Consider the following 22,127-nt stretch of genomic DNA (forward strand, 5'->3'; position numbering starts at 1 on the left):
AGGATTATATTGGAGTTTGACTCCACTGCGCCCCCTATATCATGTAAACAGCTATATCTCCTTGAGACATCATCCGATCTGCACCATATTTTTTGTGCATCATTACGGAGCGGCGCTTCACACGTTGGCGTTGTATATTTCTGACGTCGCTAAACCCCGCCCCCACAAAACAGGAAGTGACGGTAACTCCTGTCTGGTAGGTGACATATCGCTCCAACTTTGAACACGTGCCACTGGTGTCGTACTGTCGTGGACTGAAGGCGATTTGGGAGATTCGTCGCACGCACCGCCCGGTTGACGGGCGCGGGAGACGCTTGACGGCGTCGATGACCACGTCGGGGCGGCGGTGCCGGTGGTCAGGCGGTCGCAAGGCCGGAGCTGCGCTTGGCTGCGAGGGCCGTTATCACTGCTTGCAGTTCTTGTTATTATTATTCTTATTCTTTTTCTTCTCCACGCGGAATCGCGAATGGGGAGGCCTGAACGTATTCGAAAACTCCCGAAACTTTACCCAAAATTGTCCCCCGCGTGAAATCACATGTTTTTAATGGAGTCGAAAGTGGGCGTGGCCAAACTGCTCTACAGCGCCACCTAACGTGAGATAGACCGAACCGTACGTCGTAGAGATCTGAAACTCGGTATGTATGTAGATCGCCTCAAATCAAGAACAAAAGTCTCTTGGAGGTATGCTCTAAAACGTACAAGGAGGCAGCCATCTTGGGTCAAAGGGCAAATTTTGGCCATTTTTCATATTTACACACCTCGCAGGAAAATTTTCACGCCCCAGGGATTTTGAGCTACGGCCTTCATCTTTGGTCAGTATGCAGTTAAGGGATGGGGGCACAAAAGTTATCAGAAGACTTGAGTTTTTGAGCATGTTTAGGGGGCTTGGCCAAGCGGCGAACTTGGCGTACTCGCCAGTGTAAACGAAACGCTATATCTTTCACCTAAAAAGTTTAACCTGCACCAAACTTGGTATGAGTCATCCATGTTGGATGCATGTCAATCCTATGTGGTCATATGCTGACGTCATCTAAGCCCCGCCCCCTCAGAACAGGAAGTCACTTTTTTTACTTGGAAAGCTCCATTTCTGGCCACCTTCACCTAATCAACATGATCTTGTGTCAGAATACAGATAACAAGTTGGTCTCACTTGCTTTAAAGCACCAACAGTGTTCAGTTGAAGGCGTGGCTATGGCGACTTGGTGAAGTCAGACATCACGCCGTTACCATACGTTTGGCTCTAAATTCTACAGTTTTGAGCCGAGATGCACCAAACTCACTGGGATCGATCCTAATCCGCCCCCCAACAGGTGTGAGGTCCAATATTTGATGGGCGTGGCCTAATGCCTCCACAGCGCCCCCTAGAACATCTAAAAACATCAGCCCCAAGCCATGCTTTGAACGACAATCGTGAAACTCAGCACACCTGTGCGTCTTGTCAGGACCTACAAAATAGTGTGGGCGTGGCTTAATGGCACATTCCAAACCCTCGCCGTTTGCATACGTTCGGCTCTAAATCTCACATGCATCATCCGATTTGCACCAAACTAGATATGAATGACACTTGTTAACATCTAAAGAGCCCAATAGGATTATATTGGAGTTTGACTCCACTGCGCCCCCTATATCATGTAAACAGCTATATCTCCTTGAGACATCATCCGATCTGCACCATATTTTTTGTGCATCATTACGGAGCAGCGCTTCACACGTTGGCATTGTATATTTCTGACGTCGCTAAACCCCGCCCCCACAAAACAGGAAGTGACGGTCACTCCTGTCTGGTAGGTGGCATATCGCTCCAACTTTGAACACGTGTCACTGGTGTCGTACTGTCGTGGACTGAAGGCGATTTGGGAGATTCGTCGCACGCTCCGCCCGGTGGACGGGCGCGGGAGACGCGTGACGGCGTCGGTGACCACGTCGGGGTGGCGGTGCCGGCGGTCAGGCGGTCGCAAGGCCGGAGCTGCGCTTGGCTGCGAGGGCCGTTATCACTGCTTGCAGTTCTTGTTTAGGTTTGACATGATCCCTTTCACTGTCATAGAGTCTCATAACAAAGAAAGTATACCTCCCTTAATGAAAAGCTGTGTGAGGAATAAGACTTAAATCACCTGGTCCTGGTGATAAAGTATCTATCTTTCTATCTATCTATCTATCTATCTATCTATCTATCTATCTATCTATCTATCTATCTATCTATCTATCTATCTATCTATCTATCTATCTATCTCTCACTGATCTTAAAATGGGGTGAATAAAACCATAGATAAAGAATAACACATGAAATTAAACTGTTTCATTATTTATTCAACAAAACTAAGACAAGCTACAGACCTCCAGCCGATGAGAACTTCATCCATGCACAGCTCTCTTCAGCATCTCAGTCAGGCTGAGGTCTGGACTCTGACTGGACCGTTGCAACACCTTGATTCTTCTCTTTTTCACACATTCTGCTGTAGATCTGCTGCTGTGTTTGGGATCATTGTCCTGTTGATGACTGTATCATATTTTGTAACAGTTCTGCATGTGTGACCAGCAGAGTTTTCGACTCTCGAGAAAGGTTCAGCATCTAGTTCTGGTTGATCATTTCAGTATGTCTGTGCTTTACTGCCACCTTGTGGACAATGTTTGTATTTTCATGTTTTCTGGAACATTAAAAAACATTCAGAATACTGTAGTAAGCTTCAGTGTGGAATTAATATACCTTAAAACCTTTGGAGGATACAGAGATTCCTGTGGGGGATGTTTTTCTGGGTAGGGACCAGATGTGGGAAGTCTACACAAAGGAAAGGGACTGAAATCGCCTCATTTACAACCACCTTCGGCCTATGAAAGCTTTTGGGAGTGGATTTAGCAACAGACATATGCCATAAACTTGAGGGATGCATTGTTGTGTTCTGGATGAGCTGCAGATGTTTGATGCTCTTTTTGATCAGATAAGAGAACCAGATGCCTAAATAAAACTGAAATTACTTTACTTAGATTCACTTTCAGCTGAATCTTAAAACTGTATTAAATGTGTTTTATATCTTTGTACGAGTTCTTTCAGGTTCTCAGCGAAGTCACGAGCTGCATTTAAAGACTATTTCCATGATTGTAACTGAAAGTATGACAAAGAAATAATCCTGTTAGAAAATTGACTAACCCGCCTATGGAACCACACTGCCTCCTAGTGGTCTGTAGTATTGAATAGTTAAATCCAAACGGAGTCAGTAAACTGGACAGTTATATGCAGTAATGCAACTGTTAAACGATGTCCCTTCTGTATCTTTTTGTACTCCATTTTGTCATAACTTTACAGATATTCATCTAAATTTTGAGACTCATAATCATCAACTATGTCATGTTATGTGTATTTAATGTCTTTATATCATAAGTCTATGTTATATCTTTAATCTGCATATCTTAACAAGTTCTGGTGTTTTCAGAATCATCGAGACAAATGTTTTATGAGACGGAAGTGATGGAGGAATAGAGTTTCTTTGTTTTATCCAAAAATCTATATATACGTTAGAACAGATCGCCTTACATATACACCCAGGCAGACGTCACAACAGTCTCAGGCATATCATTGGCTGAAAGTGTAGCGTAAGCCTGCTTAATGCCCCGCCTCCGCGAGTCAAACCATTGCCTCTCCCTGCTGCTCGCGGCTTCACCCACCTGTGGGCACATCTTGACTCCCGGGGCACCTGGTCCTCTCGGTATTTATCTCGGCACTTATTCACTCATATTTAAGCATGGTTATTACGTGGGACCTGTGCCATGTGTATTGCATGTTCATGCTTCAGTTTCACAACCCACCCCACCACTGACAGGTGGCTCTAAGGCTGGATCCCCCACAAAGGCCGTGGATTGTCCTCTGTTTGGTTCTTACAGCTGGTTGTCTGATTTTTCATTGTTTTGTCTGATGGTTTCTTCCTATCTCTGTTCCGTTTTTTTCCCCATTTTTTTTTTCTTTGCCCTCTTTCTTGGTCTCCCGGTCTGGTTCGGCACAGCTGATGGGCATCAAGGGGAGCTTTACACTAATAAAGCTTCTCCTGGCATAGCAAATGTGTTCGGCTTAATACGGTATTCAGATTACAAGAGAACGATGGACTCCAGATAGTTTGGAAATGGCCTTATAACCCTTCCCAGATTGATGGACTGGTGTTTAGCTGAAGATTTCAAAGAAAAATCTGAGCTGCAGAACTCTACGATTGACCATCAAAACACATCAGAAGAAAACACAAAAGGAATTTCAATATAATATTTAATATCGATTATTTCAGCAAACAACACTAAATTTACACACTTTTTATGGTATTACATCATCCTGCTGCTTTTCTAATAAGGATAAAGAATATGAGGAGACTTTTTAAGAGTTCACAGATTACAATTCCAAAAGAGACAATAAAATAAAAGTTAAAGGTTTATAATGAAGGTTAAAAATGTTAAAAATGTGTTTAAATCACCTCGTGTTCCTTTTTATACATTCTTAGGTGTGATGTAGAAATAAAGTAATAATAAAACAACATAATTCTTTGGTCTCTGCAGGGAAACCAGTCTTCAAAACATGGTCATTAAACAGTCACTGCGGTATACGATATATCATGAATTTACTCATTTTCTTTGACTGTTCCAACAGAGATCAGATTCCTGCTTTGATCAAAGAGCCAAATATCCAATAAAATTCACTCTATTCAACCAGAGTCCCAAACAGAAGAGAAGCGGTTCAGTTCCAGCTGGATCTATAACTGAATGGAGCTGAATGCTGCTGCATGCAGAGAAACTGGTGGATGACATGTTGGTGAGTCAGTTACCTTAAAGCTGAATGTGACTTTAAGGAGAAACAAACACTCAAAGAAAGTCTTAATCTCAGTTTAGATTTCATCAAATTTGGGCTTAATCTTGGTTTGTATCTCACTAATCTTTGTCTGAGTCAGATTTTGCTTCGTCTTGGTCTGTGTTCCCTGGGTTGATCTGGCTTTGGTCTTGGTTACTTTTTGCTTTGTTTTGGTTTGTGACGGCTTCTGTCTCATCTTGGTCTGTGTTCCCAGGGTTGATCTGGCTTTGGTCTTGGTTACTTTTTGCTTTGTTTTGGTCTGTGACGGCTTCTGTCTCATCTTGGTCTGTGTTCACTGGGTTGATCTGGCTTTGGTCTTGGTTACTTTTTGCTTTGTTTTGGTTTGTGACGGCTTCTGTCTCGTCTTGGTCTGTGTTCACTGTGTTGATCTGGCTTTGGTCTTGGTTACTTTTTGCTTTGTTTTGGTCTGTGACGGCTTCTGTCTCATCTTGGTCTGTGTTCACTGGGCTGATCTGGCTTTGGTCTTGGTTACTTTTTGCTTTGTTTTGGTTTGTGACGGCTTCTGTCTCATCTTGGTCTGTGTTCACTGGGTTGATCTGGCTTTGGTCTTGGTTACTTTTTGCTTTGTTTTGGTTTGTGACGGCTCCTGTCTCATCTTGGTCTGTGTTCCCTGTGTTGATCTGGCTTTGGTCTTGGTTAGTATCTGTCTCTGCTTCAGCGTTAGCTTGTATCACTTTGGGTCTTCTCTTGGTTCTAACATCACTGTTGACAGCTTTCTTCTTCCTCTCTGTTGGGTTACACTGCTGGAGGCCCATTTATGAACGCTGTAAAAGACTCTCTTGTTTCTCTACTTTCATCATGAACTCTGCTTTTTCTTTCATCTTCATCAGTGACTCAACTCGTTTGTTCCAGCCTGGTTTGGCCTCTGATTTCTCCCCTTCAATCAGAATGTTGATGTACTCTGGAGTAGAGAGAGGATTTGGCCTCAGTGCTATCTCCTGAAGTCTGTCCAGACACTCAGAAGATATCTCCATCAGGTTCACCACTTCAAGCTGTAAATCATCATATTCAGCCTCCAGCCTTTCCATCACTTGCTGCACAGTCATCTTCTCCCCGCTGGCTTTCTTGTACTTTTCCTTCAGTTCTTTTATTGTTCGTTTTTCTTTAACATCTTTATATTCCCATCTGTACTTTTGATTAAAATGTACATTCCAGATACATTTATTTGGGCACACAGTGCAGTATCCATTTGTCATGGCAACACACCGTATTCTATCAGCATCATTTGGTATACCACAGGGATAGTGACAAGTAAAATTACAGGTCTGACAGTTAGTGATGTAATCTGTAGTACCTGAGATATCATGTTGAAAGGGCTTCATGACGCTGACTTCAAACTCAAAGTTGTCATTTCTGCTGATCTCTGCTTCATGTTCTCTGAGTTTTTCACTCGTCTCTTTTATCTCTTCAAGCTTGGCTAAACCAAGTCTGACCTGCTTCTGCAAACTCTCAACTGAGACCTCCAGCTGGTTTCTCTCTTTCAGGACCTGCTTTGTCATTGTCAAACTTTTGGTTTCCATTTGATTTAGAGCAATAAAAAATCTCTTCATGCTGTTTGTCCCCATCTTCCAAAACATCAGATCAAAGTTTCCATCATCATCATCCCCACTCATGCTGCCTGCTGCAGCTGATCCGTTATCTGCAAACAATGCTGAATTGTTGAATTTGAAGTGAACTGGAAGTCCATCTTTTCCTTTAGGACACGGTACACCAGACTCTCTGATCGCCTCTAGAACTGGTGGTGGCTGGCCGTCTGCAAACGTCACCAGAATCCTGATGTTTTCTGCTACATCTTTGCCAAAGATTGAGAGCACTGAATCAAACACATATTTCTGTGTTGGTGTAAGTCGTGCTAAAGAAGCCTGAGCTACAAAACACACAGCATCGATCTCAGAGACACCGAGCTGAGTAGAGAAGAGATTACGCAGCTGCTCGATGATCTCTCTGTCTCTTTCTATGCCTCTGGTGTCTCCAAAGCCTGGAGTGTCCACAATGGTCAGTGAGGAATTTATTCTGAAACCCTCCTGGTGATTGATTTTGTACACAGTAACTTCAGAAGTCTGGCTGTGAGCTTGTGATTTTGACTGACCCTCATTAACCAACACAAACCGATATGAGTCATCCCATTCAACACCAAGAATGTGATTTATCATCCCGTTGATAAGAGTCGACTTCCCTGCACCAGTGGCTCCGAGAACCATGATGGTGCGGTTAGGTTTTATGGATTCTTTCCCAAAACTGAACGACCTGCATCCTTTTATATTGATCTCTTTTTCTGTCAATGGAATCACATAAGCTGGTAGAGGCCCTGCCTGTGATTTCAGTTTTTTGCTTTTTTCAATGACAGCATCACTGAGCCGTTTTTGTTTTCCAGGAGGGCTGGAGGGTGACGTTTTGATGGGATAACTAATGTCACTTTTTGCTGTCTGAGACTGAGAGGACTGAGAATTATCCGACCATGGATTCAATTTTTTAATAAATTTAGAGAACATGTTTGAAATTGTATCTGAATTATTTCAGCTACAATAACCAGGAGAGCTGTTTCCAATGAGACCGACCCTTGGAGGTCAGAGGTGATTCTCTTGAGAGGAAGTTTTCTCTGACTGAATCTGGTGAAATAAAGGAAACAGTAAACAGATGTTACAGCTCACACTTTCACCTCTTACAACAGTCTCTGATTCTATCGTATCAGTTCTAGCTTGTATTTATTATCATGCCTCAGCTCTTCTGGTGGCTGCAGTAAAACACACTTTGTGGAGTAGTAGTAGTAGTTTAGGAGTAGTAATAATACAGTTTTGGTTCTGACTCAAATTAAATATTCAAGTTACAGCTAAGAGATAAATTACAACAAACCTCTGGTTTAGAATCCAGATTATTTATAAATGCTTCTTCCAGTCAGTGTCTCCAAACGTCCCTAAAAACAAGAACATAGTACATTTAATACATTTAATCTCTTCTGATGGGTCGGTGTGAGATTGAGGATGAAAGTAATCTGTTAGCAGTTTATGGTCCTCACATAAGCAAACACACTACATTATAGCACTCTATGTTACAGAGATGTTAAATTGTTCTGTGCGTTAAATCCTGCATTTATGGATCAAGTTTGTTTTTTCTTTTTAAATGTCCCTGTACAGTGGTGCATTGTGGGTATTCTGCAGCAGAAGAACTCAAACTGCTGCCTGTTCATACGATGTATGTCTCTACTTAAAGTGTATCTATAAAGTCAGCTATAAACTCATATTTTGCACTGTTTTGTAACTTTAATTTGGGCTGACATTTTTATTTTAGAGCAGTCTATAATACGATATTTATTGTCTTACACGGACCTCATGTGTGTATGCCCATCCTAAATGTTGTTTATTTGCTGACCCAATGTGCAGCCAAATAAATCTACTTCATCCACAACCCAAAGTCTTCTTCATGCAGTTCACACAGCGCAGTTACATAAACTAAATGTGTTCATCAGCCCCGTCAATACATCCACGCTCTTATTGCCTGACTCTGCATTTCATTTTGTTGTACATGTAGATCATAGAATGAATGCAACAGCGTAAATATTGCCATCCAGAAAGGTGAGAACAGACAATGGCACAGAATGACTGGACTGGACCAACATGTGAAAACAGGACAGAAGTTATTTTACTTATGTTTTATATTCCAGAACAACTTTGTTCTTTTATTAAAAGTGTGACTCATAAGTCTGAAATTGAACCTTTTTCCCCACAGACACCTTTCCTAAGAACTGACATAAGCATCTTTTTACATCATACTTCATTATGTGGATTTATTCAGAAAATAAGAATTCATTTCTGCTTTTCAGATAATTCAGCAGGATTTTAGTGTATCCAGCTCCTTCAATTAATACACTTTAGTTTACAGTTCTATGGTATGCTGCTGCTACATTTTAGTGAAATTAACAGCTCAAAACTGTCATAATTATGCAAAGAGTGCATGATTATAAATATATGAGCTTCAGTGTGTATATATTTGTACAAATATTTGACTTTATACTAGTCTATCCTTGCTGCCATCGGGCATCAGGACATCAGGCTCTTTTCCTTCTGCTTTCAGGACTGCCAGAGTCACTCCTCTTCTAAAGAAACCAGCTCTTGACCCTTCAGAGATCAAGAATTACAGACCGGTATCCCTTCTACCCTTTCTGTCCAAAACTCTTGAACGTGCTGTCTTTAAACAACTGTCCTCTTACCTTCACCAGAACAATGTCTTGGATCCCTACCAGTCCGGGTTCAAGGTGGGCCCCTCACCTGAGACGGCCCTCCCAGCAGTAACTGAGTCACTCCAAACTGCTCGAGCTAACTCTCTCTCCTCTGTCCTGGTTCTCCTGGACCCTAACCCTGGACCTGTCTGCAGCATCTGACACAGTGAACCACGACATCCTTCTCTCTACCCTGGAGGGAATGGGAGTCTCTGGCTCTGCACTCTCCATGTTCTCATCCTACCTGACAGGTCGCTCCTACCAGGTCACACTGAGAGGGTCTGTGTCGAAGCCACGTAGGCTCACCACCGGGGTTCGGTCCTGGGTCCTCTTCTTTTCTCCCTCTACACATCATCTCTTGGTTCTGTCATCCACTCCCATAACTTTTCCTACCACTGCTATGCAGACGACACCCAGCTGATTCTGTCTTTTCCCCCTTCTGACACCCAAGTGGAAGCATTGCTGCGTGCCTGGCAGACATCTCGGGGTGGATGTCGATGCACCACCTTAAGCTCAACCTGAGACTGAGCTGGTGTTTCTCCCAGGGAAGGGCTGCCCGTTCAGAGACCTGGCCATCACCATGGATGACTCTGTGGTGACATCAACTCAGACTGTGAGGAATCTGGGTGTGACCCTGGACGACCAACTGTCGTTCTCGCCAAACATCGCATCAGTGACCCGTTCCTGCCGATTCCTCCTCTACAACATCCGGACGATTCGCCCCTTCCTCACCGACAAGGCAGCACAGGTGCTCATCCAGGCTCTGGTCATCTCCCGCCTGGACTACTGCAACTGGCTCCTTGCTGGCGCCCGGCTTCTGCCATCAGACCTCTGGAGCTGGTTCAGAAACCTGCTGCTCGTCTGGTGTTCAACCTCCCCAAGTTCTCCCACACCACTCCCCTTCTCCGCTCTCTACACTGGCTCCCTGTAGCTGCAGCATCCAGTTTAAGACTCTGGTGCTGGCCTACAGGGCAGTGGGAGGAACAGCTCCTTCATACCTCCAGGCTATGGTCAAGCCCTACACCCCCGCCCGACCACTTCGCTCTGCAGCCACTAGGCGCCTGGCTGCCCCGTCACTCAGGGGTCCCTGCGCACGATCGACACGGTCACGGATTTTCTCTGTTCTGGCGCCCCGATGGTGGAACGATATCCTGACTGATATCAGGACAGCTGAGTCGCTGCCCATCTTTCGCCGCAGGCTGAAAACCCACCTCTTCAGGAAAAACTACCCTGCTCCGTCCTAGTTCCTTACGCACTTATTGTTTCCTCCACCACTGGCACCCTCTATATTTTCATTACCCCTACCCGAACCAGGGTTTGAATCCCAGTCCTGCTTTTCTTACCTCTTTTATGTCTTCTCCTACCCGAACCAGGGTTTGCATCCCCACCCCGCTGTGACTGGTGTGCAGTTGGTGAGAGGCTGAGGTACCTGACTCATCGCACTTACTCTAGCACTAGTTTTGCTCTTAGCTGTTTGGTATTGGAAGGAAATGCACTTATGATTACTTGAGACCTGAAGTTCTTTTGCCTACCGATGTTGAACGCACTTATTGTAAGTCACTTTGGTTAAAAGCGTCTGCAGAATGACCGTAATGTAATGTAATGCAAGAGGCAGGTACACCCTGAACAGGTGTCCACTACAAGGCAGGAGACAATTTTAAGTGCTTCAATGTTGGACTCTATGTTCAACAGCCAAGAAAAGCCAAACCTGTCCAAATGCCAAAATTCGTAGACTCATCTGAACTTTGTATATATGGAATGAAACTTTGAATGTATGGAATGAAACTTTGAATATATTGAATGAAACTTTGAATATATTGAAAGAAACGTTGAATGTATTAAATGAAACTTTGAATATATGTAATGAAACTTTGAATATATTGAATGAAACTTTGAATATATTGAATGAAACTTTGAATGTATTGAATTAAACTTTGAATATAGTGAGTGAAACTTTGAATATATGGAATGAAACTTTGAATATATTGAATGAAACTTTGAATATATTGAATTAAACTTTGAATATATTGAATGAAACTTTGAATGTATTGAATGAAACTTTGAATATATTGAGTGAAACTTTGAATGTATTGAATGAAACTTTGAATATATTGAATGAAACTTTGAATGTATTGAATGAAACTTTGAATATATTGAATGAAACTTTGAATATATGGAATGAAACTTTGAATATATTGAATGAAACTTTGAATATATGGAATGAAACTTTGAATATATTGAATGAAACTTTGAATATTTTGAATTAAACTTTGAATGTATTGAATGAAACTTTGAATATATGGAATGAAACTTTGAATATATTGAATGAAACTTTGAATATATTGAGTGAAACTTTGAATATATTGAATGAAACTGAATATATGGAATGAAACTTTTAATATATTGACTTAAACTTTGAATATATTGAGTGAAACTTTGAATATATTGAATGAAACTGAATATATTGAATTAAACTTTTAATATATTGAATTAAACTTTGAATATATTGAGTGAAACTTTGAATATATTGAATGAAACTTTGAATATATGGAATGAAACTTTGAATATATTGAATGAAACTTTGAGTATATGGAATGAAACATTGAATATATTGAATGAAACTTTGAATATATGGAATGAAACTTTGAATATTTTGAATGAAACTTTGAATATATTGAATGAAACTTTGAATGTATTGAATTAAACTTTGAATATATTGAGTGAAACTTTGAATGTATTGAATGAAACTTTGAATATATTGAATGAAACTTTGAATATATTGAATTAAACTTTGAATATATTGAATGAAACTTTGAATGTATGGAATGAAACTTTGAATATATTGAATGAAACTTTGAATATATTGAAAGGAACGTTGAATATATTAAATGAAACTTTGAATATATGTAATGAAACTTTGAATATATTGAATGAAACTTTGAATGTATGGAATGAAACTTTGAATATATTGAATGAAACTTTGAATATATTGAAAGAAACTTTGAATATAATAAATGAAACTTTGAATATATGTAATGAAACTTTGAATGTATTGTATGAAACTTTGAATATATTGAGTGAAACTTTGAATATATGGAATGAAACTTTGAATATATTGAGAGAAACTTTGAATATATTAAATGAAACTTTGAATATATTGAATGAAACGTTGAATATATTGAATTAAACTTTGAATATATTGAGTGAAACTTTGAATGTATTGAATGAAACTTTGAATATATTGAATGAAACTTTGAATGTATTGAATGAAACTTTGAATATATTGAATTAAACTTTGAATATATTGAATGAAACTTTGAATGTATTGAATGAAACTTTGAATATATTGAGTGAAACTTTGAATGTATTGAATGAAACTTTGAATATATTGAATGAAACTTTGAATGTATTGAATGAAACTTTGAATATATTGAATGAAACTTTTAATATATGGAATGAAACTTTGAATATATTGAATGAAACTTTGAATGTATTGAATGAAACTTTGAATATATTGAATGAAACTTTGAATGTATTGAATTAAACTTTGAATATATTGAGTGAAACTTTGAATGTATTGAATGAAACTTTGAATATATTGAATGAAACTTTGAATATATTGAATTAAACTTTGAATATATTGAATGAAACTTTGAATGTATTGAATGAAACTTTGAATATATTGAGTGAAACTTTGAATGTATTGAATGAAACTTTGAATATATTGAATGAAACTTTGAATATATTGAATTAAACTTTGAATATATTGAATGAAACTTTGAATATATTGAATGAAACTTTGAATATATTGAATGAAACTTTGAATATATTGAATTAAACTTTGAATATATTGAATGAAACTTTGAATGTATTGAATGAAACTTTGAATATTTTGAATGAAACTTTGAATATATTGAATGAAACTTTGAATGTATTGAATGAAACTTTGAATATATTGAATGAAACTTTGAATATATGGAATGAAACTTTGAATATATTGAATGAAACTTTGAATATATGGAATGAAACTTTGAATATATTGAATGAAACTTTGAATATTTTGAATTAAACTTTGAATGTATTGAATGAAACTTTGAATATATGGAATGAAACTTTGAATATTTTGAATTAAACTTTGAATGTATTGAATGAAACTTTGAATATATGGAATGAAACTTTGAATATATGTAATGAAACTTTGAATATATTGAGTGAAACTTTGAATATATTGAATGAAACTTTGAGTATATGGAATGAAACTTTAAATATTTTGAATTAAAATTTGAATGTATTGAATGAAACTTTGAATATATGGAATGAAACTTTGAATATATTGAGTGAAACTTTGAATATATTGAATGAAACTGAATATATGGAATGAAACTTTGAATATATTGAGTGAAACTTTGAATATATTGAATGAAACTGAATATATTGAATGAAACTTTGAACATATGGAATGAAACTTTGAATATATTGAGTGAAACTTTGAATATATTGAATGAAACTGAATATATGGAATGAAACTTTTAATATATTGAATTAAACTTTGAATATATTGAGTGAAACTTTGAATATATTGAATGAAACTTTGAATATATGGAATGAAACTTTGAATATATTGAATGAAACTTTGAGTATATGGAATGAAACATTGAATATATTGAATGAAACTTTGAATATATGGAATGAAACTTTGAATATTTTGAATGAAACATTGAATATATTGAATTAAACTTTGAATATTTTGAATGAAACTTTGAATATTTTGAATGAAACTTTGAATATATTGAATGAAACTTTGAATGTATTGAATGAAACTTTGAATATATTGAATGAAACTTGACTGACGTCAGACTTCACGGCAGTGCCTGTGGCCATCTTGTGGAACGTGTGGTTATTTCAGCAAAAAGTGAATTACAGTGAGTCAGTCCACTGAGGAACTCGTAGCAGGAATATTAAACAATGAGGACATCATTAACACACTGGCAAATGCGCATACGTGCAAAAACCTCCAGATACCCCTGCCCAATACCGTTCTTCTGACAAAGAAGTTCACTCCCTTTTTAATTGTGGTAGACCTACTACAACAGGCCAGGCAGCTGTTTATCAGGTCATTGAAGCTGAGTCTTATTGTATCTAAACAATATATGAAGAGTTTCTCTTTCAGTTTACAAAATCCCTGTAGCCACAGCAGGTTCTCCAGTGCCGGAGAAGTGTCGCGTCAGAGCCAGAGGTGGGTAGTGTTCTACGCCTCATTATTTTTATCCCCCCGCTGTCACGCCCAGGGACTCGTTTTTAGTTTTCATGTTTAGGTTATGCTTTTGTTTTCAGTCCATGTTTAGTTTTTTTTTCATGCCTTAGTTTCCCTGCACTCTGTTTATTAGTTCACTCACTTCACCTGTGTTTTTTCCCTCAGCTGCACTCACTCTCCAATCACTCTCACTCCCTATTTAGTTTCCTGCCTCCCCTGTCAGTTTGCCGGATCTTTGTTGATGGTCATGTTTGCCATCCATGTTCCACGAGCCCTGTCAAGCTAAGTATTTATTATCCATGCCATGTTGAGTCCTTTGTTTTGTTTTTCCAAGTATTTATCCAGTCAAGTTTTTTGAATCCGGCTCTGCCGCGCTTTTTGTTTGTACTTTGTTTTTGTGAATAAACCCACAGCCACAGTGTCCAGAGACCCAGCACCCCCAGCCACAGTGTCCAGAGACCCAGCACCCCCAGCCGTCCAGGAGCTGGCCCCGGCCGTCCAGGAGCTGGCCCCAGCCACAGAGGCCCCGACCCAGAACCTGACCAAGAGGCCGCAGGGCCTGACCCCGAACCTGACCCAGAACCTGACCACGAGGCCATAGGGCCTGACCACGAGGCCATAGGGCCTGACCCCGAACCCGACCCAGAACTTGACCAAGAGGCCATGAGGCCTGAGCACGAGGCCATAGGGCCTGACCCCGAACCCGACCCAGAACCTGACCAAGAGGCCACAGGGCCTGACCACGAGGCCATAGGGCCTGACCCCGACCCAGAACCTGACCACGAGGCCACAGGGCCTGACCACGAGGCCACAGGGCCTGACCACGAGGCCTCAGGGCCTGACCATGAGGCCTCAGGGCCTGACCACGAGGCCATAGGTCCTGACCCCGAACCTGACCAAGAGGCCACAGGGCCTGACCACGAGGCCATAGGGCCTGACCCCGACCCAGAACCTGACCACGAGGCCACAGGGCCTGACCACGAGGCCTCAGGGCCTGACCACGAGGCCATAGGGCCTGACCCCGAACCCGACCCAGAACCTGACCAAGAGGCCACAGGGCCTGACCACGAGGCCATAGGGCCTGACCCCGACCCAGAACCTGACCACGAGGCCACAGGGCCTGACCACGAGGCCTCAGGGCCTGACCACGAGGCCATAGGGCCTGACCCCGAACCCGACCCCGAGCCTGACCAAGAGGCCTCAGGGCCTGACCAAGAGGCCATAGGGCCTGACCACGAGCCTGACAAAGAGGCTACAGGGCCTGACCACGAGGCCATAGGGCCTGACCCCGACCCAGAACCTGACCACGAGGCCACAGGGCCTGACCACGAGGCCACAGGGCCTGACCACGAGGCCTCAGGGCCTGACCACGAGGCCATAGGGCCTGACCCCGAACCCGACCCAGAACCTGACCAAGAGGCCACAGGGCCTGACCACGAGGCCATAGGGCCTGACCCCGACCCAGAACCTGACCACGAGGCCACAGGGCCTGACCACGAGGCCTCAGGGCCTGACCACGAGGCCATAGGGCCTGACCCCGAACCCGAGCCTGACCAAGAGGCCTCAGGGCCTGACCAAGAGGCCATAGGGCCTGACCACGAGCCTGACAAAGAGGCTACAGGGGCCGACAAAGCCTCAGAGCCCATGGGACCCCGGCCCATGGACTCACCTCTTCGGGCCCCTCCCTGCCAACCGGACTACTGCCACGTCGTCGGGGGTCCGGCGGACGCCCAGGCCACCGTCTCCTGCCGCCGCGCCGACGGAGGTCTGGGCGTCCATCGGACCGCCACCTCCTGCCACGTCGTCGGGGGTCTGGGCGTCCGCCGGACCACCGCCTGCTGCCACGTCATCGGGGGTCCGGGCGTCCGCCAGACCACCGCCTGTTCCTGCCACGCCGTCTGTGGTCTGGGCGTCCGCCAGACCACTGCCTCCTGCTGCCCGAAGCCGGTACCACATGCCCGTTTCTGGTCCCTCGCCTGACCGGCTTCGAGACCCTCCCTCCCACCCTCAGAGGGGGGGCTCTGTCACGCCCAGGGACTCGTTTTTTAAGTTTTCATGTTTAGGTTATGCTTTTGTTTTCAGTCCATGTTTAGTTTTTTGTCATGCCTTAAGCCTGATTTATGCCCTACGGAACCTGACGAAATTCGTCTGTCAGGTCCATACGTTGCTCCCGGAGCTTCTGTTTATGCCTCCGTCCGTATTGCGCACGTCCGTAAGAAATCCTCTAGAGGGCGGTATTATATATTGAGTCATTGTCGGCCGCGGGTTTGAGAAACATGGCGTCAATTGAGGAAGTTGCAGTCATACAAATGTATATACCCCCTGACCATCTCACAAATCCTCTCCTCCATTACCTGGCATTTTTAAATCTTAAAATGTTTTAATCTCCTACTCTTCGTTCTTCTTCTTCCTCCATAACTTCCGGAGCCAACACGCTCCTGACTCTCTACTGCCCCCACGAATTCCTCTGGTATTGCTCCGTTTCGCCCGGAGCTCACCGGATTACTAAGCTCTTGACCTACGGACAAACTGACGGATGAAACGCCCCCCGGAACCGGGTGAAAGCGTCCGTTTCCGTAGTTAACGTAGGGCATAAATGGGCCTTTAGTTTCCCTGCACTCTGTTTATTAGTTCACTCACTTCACCTGTGTTTTTTCCCTCAGCTGCACTCACTCTCCAATCACTCTCACTCCCTATTTAGTTTCCTGCCTCCCCTGTCAGTTTGCCGGATCTTTGTTGATTGTCATGTTTGCCATCCATGTTCCACGAGCCCTGTCAAGCTAAGTATTTATTATCCATGCCATGTTGAGTCCTTTGTTTTGTTTTGTTTTTCCAAGTATTTATCCAGTCAAGTTTTTTGAATCCAGCTCTGCCGCGCTTTTTGTTTGTACTTTGTTTTTGTGAATAAACCCCGTTTTCTATTTTGAAGTCCACATCCGTGTCCTCCCTTCCCCAAAACCTGACACCCGCGTACGCCTCATTTTAATGTTTTATTCTGACAGAAAGAGAGACTTCCGCCAAAGGCTCTACCACCTGACTGTGTTCCACCAATCAGACGCAGCCGTGCAGTCTGGTCACGTGACCATACTCAATCTCAGCGGCGGGACGGGTTAGCTTTAGCATTAGCAGTCGTAGCAAACAAACAAAGAAACGGATGAAAAATGTCAGAACCAACGGTGGGAAATGAAGACGCAGACGAGGCCTCATACTGAAAGCATGTTTACCTTACAAAGAGTGAGAAATTCGTTTTTTCCCCCATGGATAGGTGAATGTTTGTTTTTTAGTTTACATATATTTGAGACATAAGTCTATTAGCCTATTCTTTTTTTTTTTTTATCAAAGTTCTTGAATTTACCTGGATTATTTAATTTAAGCTATTTTATAATTAATTCATTTTAATTTATTTTATCAATTGGATGAACTCTAATTTGCCTAAAGATGATTATTTAGTATTTTTGTCTGTCTGATTGAATGCTTGTGTTAACAAATAAATCAGACGTTACCCAACAGTTACTCAGTACTTGAGTAGTTTTTTCACCGAGCACTTTTTTACTCTTACTCAAGTAATTATTTGGATGACTACTTTTTACTTTTACTTGAGTCATATTATTCTAAAGTAACGGTACTTTTACTTGAGGACAATTTTTGGCTGCTCTACCCACCTCTGGACAAAGCGCAGTGCCATTACGCACAGTCATTCACTGTTTTACCTTCATTAAATCAACTGAAAACTATTATCAAGCTAAACATATGGACCTACATACAGACATACAGTTACCTATTGGTGGTGGCCAAGATGGAGTGTTCCAGCCCCGTTGTCCCTGTACTCCCAGGCCCTGTAGACGCAGGGTGAATCTTTGCAACCTGAAGCCTCTTTGCCGGGAATCTCGGACGACAGCTGATGGTGTGCTTTTTAAATAAAGTTGTTATGGTATGGTATATTCAGAGGTTCATTCTATATATTCAAAAATTAATTTCCTGGACGGCATGCCATTGTATACATAATAACTCTGTACTTACTTTATTTGTAATCAAAAGCTGCAGATGGTAACTTTTATGTGGGAGTTCAGGGTCCAAAGTCTGACCTTCAGCGCTCTCTTCTGATCTAAAGAAACAGCAAAAAACATCACCTTCTAAATTACATCTTTACTATGGTACTGTCACATGAATTAATGCCATTTGTATACTTCATGCATTTGCTCTCATGGTCCCTCGGAGTCACAGTTTCTTTAACATAATTAGGAACCGAGCAGTGAAACTGCAAGGACCCTGTTTTATCTGTAAGGGTTCTTCTTCTTTCTTATTCTTTGCAAAAGGTTCTCGAAAACTCGACCACATGAAAGAATCTAAACTTTATATTTTTGGGAGTCGCTCATTGACTCTGTAGCGCCCCCTACGATGCACAAAGATGGTCCCCGCATTGGGGTTAGTTTCGCGTGCGATAACATAATTCGGTACACTCATTCATCATGCACAGATGCACAAAAAAGTCTCATGCCGCCATGGTCCCACTTCCACAGGAAGGCGGCCATTTTGGATGTAATGTGCGTTTTGGTGCCATTTTTGCCCGACTCCACGCCTTACATATGATCGAACTCGTCCTATATATTTAATGGTAACAACTCCAAACTTGACCAGGTTACTCTTAAGACATGGGGGAAAAAACTTCATGGAAAAACTTTTCCAAACTCTGAACGGTGTGGGCGTGGCCAGGCGGGGAAAATCGTGTGATAGCATTTATCATTTCAAAGCCTTATCATCATCGTAAGGTCATGAAACTTGGCACAGACGTCCACCCTGAAGACCTCGTACGTTTGTAAAGGGTATCGTGTGTGGGCGGAGCAAAATGGCTCAGTGGCGCCCCCTAGAAATTTTCAAAAACCACTCCGCATTGGGGTTATTATGTGCTCGTACGTACGCAGAGAGTATCGTGTGTGTGGGCAGAGCTAATCGAATACGGCGTCCAGCGCGTGCCCCAACGTACGCACATCTCGGTCCCGCATACAGCTGCCTGTGTCTGGTTGTCTTTTAGTGACAGAACTGTGGTGGACCAGCAATATGTCTAAGGGCCTTTACCCTTGAGACTATTATATCTATTATGATATCTATTGTTAGGCTATATCTCCGTTACATTCAGGGACTGACTTCAGGACGGAAATTTCCATTCAAAGAACAATGCTGCTGAATGTGCTCTGAAAAGATTATTTTTTTCATATAAGCTGAATAATGAGTTAAAGATGCTCATAAAACTCTGTTTAGAAGAGGAGGAAATATTCCAGTTAGACCAAGAGGATGAGAAATATAAACGGACATTGCATCTCTTTCTGGTATGATTCTCATTCGATTTCAAATTAAAATGAGAAATGTTTATTACATGTTTCCTAAATTAACAATACACATGATCTTACCTTGATCAGTTCTTTGGACAACATGGGGAGTCTTTTACACACTTTAAGTTAAACAGCTGACTTAATTAACTATTCCATTGGACACATGAACTAGAGGAGCACAACTCCTGTCAGAAGCAGCGCCCTTTATAGCAGTTTTTGTTCCTGATCCATGGAATCAGTCATTTCTTTGCCCAGGAATAATATATGCTATCAATTTAATGCTATCATATAATATGCTATCATCTTCATTATAATCTTTCTATCAGAAACATGAATATACCAGAGATTCAAACCACTACATTACACATGACATTCATTAACACCTTCCTGATTATGGCATTTATATCATATGCAAACTTCACACAGAAATAAGGAGCATCAGCAGAGAACAGAATACACTAAACAGATACCCAGCACTGCAAGAAACTAAATATAATCAAAAGAAGATTGTTACTTACAGCAGAACCACCTCACAGCCTCTGAGACAATGCTGCACTTCAACCCTGATATCACCTGTGAGAGAGACCCGCCCACCACCTCCTCCCAAAGGAGGATCAGACCAATTTCTCAGAAGTCACATGACTTACAGAAAGAGCAAGAATACAGAATTATATATGGACATAAACACATATATGTATATTATGGCATTTATATCATATGCAAACTTTATAATACATATATATGAATAATTTTTTGAAGAACTTAATCTGCTGCCTGTTTTTACGATGTATGTCTCTACTTAAAGCTTATCTATAAAGTCAGCTATAAACTCATATTTTGCACTGTTTTCTAACTTTAATTTGGGCTGACATTTTTATTTTAGAGCAGTCTATAATACGATATTTACAGTCTTACACGGACCTCATGTGTGTATGCCCATCCTAAATGTTGTTTATTTGCTGACCCAATGTGCAGCCAAATAAATCCACTTCATCCACAACCCAAAGTCTTCTTCATGCAGTTCACACAGCGCAGTTACATAAACTAAATGTGTTCATCAGCCCCGTCAATACATCAACGCTCTTATTGCCTGACTCTGCATTTCATTTTGTAGAACAAGTAAATCATAGAATGAATGCAACAGCGTAAATATTGCCATCCAGAAAGGTGAGAACAGACAATGGCACAGAGTGACTGGACTGGACCAACATGTGAAAACAGGACAGAAGTTATTTTACTTATGTTTTATATTCCAGAACAACTTTGTTCTTTTATTAAAAGTATGATTCATAAGACCTTTTTCCCCACAGACACCTTTCCTAAGAACTGACATAAGCATCTTTTTACATCATACTTCATTATGTGGATTTATTCAGAAAATAAGAATTCATTTCTGCTTTTCAGATAATTCAGCAGGATTTTAGTGTATCCAGCTCCTTCAATTAATACACTTTAGTTTACAGTTCTATGGTATGCTGCTACTACATTTTAGTGAAATTAACAGCTCAAAACTGTCATAATTATGCAAAGAGTGCATGATTATAAATATATGAGCTTCAGTGTGTATATATTTGTACAAATAATTGACTTTATACTAGTCTATCCTTGCTGCCATCGGGCAAGAGGCAGGTACACCCTGAACAGGTGTCCACTACAAGGCAGGAGACAATTTTAAGTGCTTCAATGTTGGACTCTATGTTCAACAGCCAAGAAAAGCCAAACCTGTCAAAATGCATTTTTTATTTATTCATATATATGTATTGTAAAGTTTGCATATGATATAAATGCCATAATCAGGAAGGTATCAATGAATATATATATGTGTGTATATGTTTATGTCCATATAATTCTGTATTCTTGCTCTTTCTGTAAGTCATGTGACTTCTGAGAAATTGGTCTTATCCTCCTTTGGGCGGAGGTGGTGGGCGGGTCTCTCACAGGTGGTATCAGGGTTGAAGTGCACGGGGAGCTGTGGCCTAGTGGTTAGGGAGGCGGACTTAAGATTGCAAGGGTTGCAAGTTCAAGTCCCGCCAATACCTCTCCCTACACCTCTATTCATGGCTGAAGTGCCCTTGAGCAAGGCACCTAACCCCACATTGCTCCAGGGCCTGTAACCAATACCCTGTATCTAAATAGATGTAAGTCGCTTTGGATAAAAAGCGTCAGCTAAGTGTAATGTAATGTAATGTAATGTAAAAGTGCAGCATTCTCTCAGAGGCTGTGAGGTGGATCCAAAGGATGACCTATTCCCTATCTCATAACCCACAGTGCTGTCTGTCAGGGTTTTGTAATGAGTCACCTCACAGCCTCTGAGAGAATGCTGCACTTCAACCCTGATACCACCTGTGAGAGACCCACCCACCAACTCCTCCCAAAGGAGGATCAGACCAATTTCTCAGAAGTCACATGACTTACAGAAAGAGCAAGAATACAGAATTATATGGACATAAACATATACACACATATATATATATTCATTGATAC

The 22,127-nt window shown here is 41.4% G+C and overlaps 1 protein-coding gene across 1 annotated transcript; it reads right to left on the minus strand.

The window, feature by feature from the left end:
• Nucleotides 1-4,952: 4,952 nt before the first annotated feature.
• On the minus strand, nucleotides 4,953-20,192 carry LOC142398579 (uncharacterized). Its single transcript, XM_075482628.1, has 5 exons — nucleotides 20,162-20,192; nucleotides 18,334-18,418; nucleotides 18,092-18,222; nucleotides 7,697-7,757; nucleotides 4,953-7,452 (listed from the first exon to the last, which is right to left on the minus strand). Exon 5 carries the CDS (start codon nucleotides 7,333-7,335, stop codon nucleotides 5,599-5,601), a length of 1,737 nt encoding a protein of 578 aa, XP_075338743.1. The 5' UTR covers nucleotides 7,336-7,452; nucleotides 7,697-7,757; nucleotides 18,092-18,222; nucleotides 18,334-18,418; nucleotides 20,162-20,192; the 3' UTR covers nucleotides 4,953-5,598.
• Nucleotides 20,193-22,127: the final 1,935 nt, after the last annotated feature.

This window comes from Odontesthes bonariensis, chromosome 14, assembly GCF_027942865.1.
Source record: "Odontesthes bonariensis isolate fOdoBon6 chromosome 14, fOdoBon6.hap1, whole genome shotgun sequence".
Taxonomy (NCBI): Eukaryota; Metazoa; Chordata; class Actinopteri; order Atheriniformes; family Atherinopsidae; genus Odontesthes; species Odontesthes bonariensis.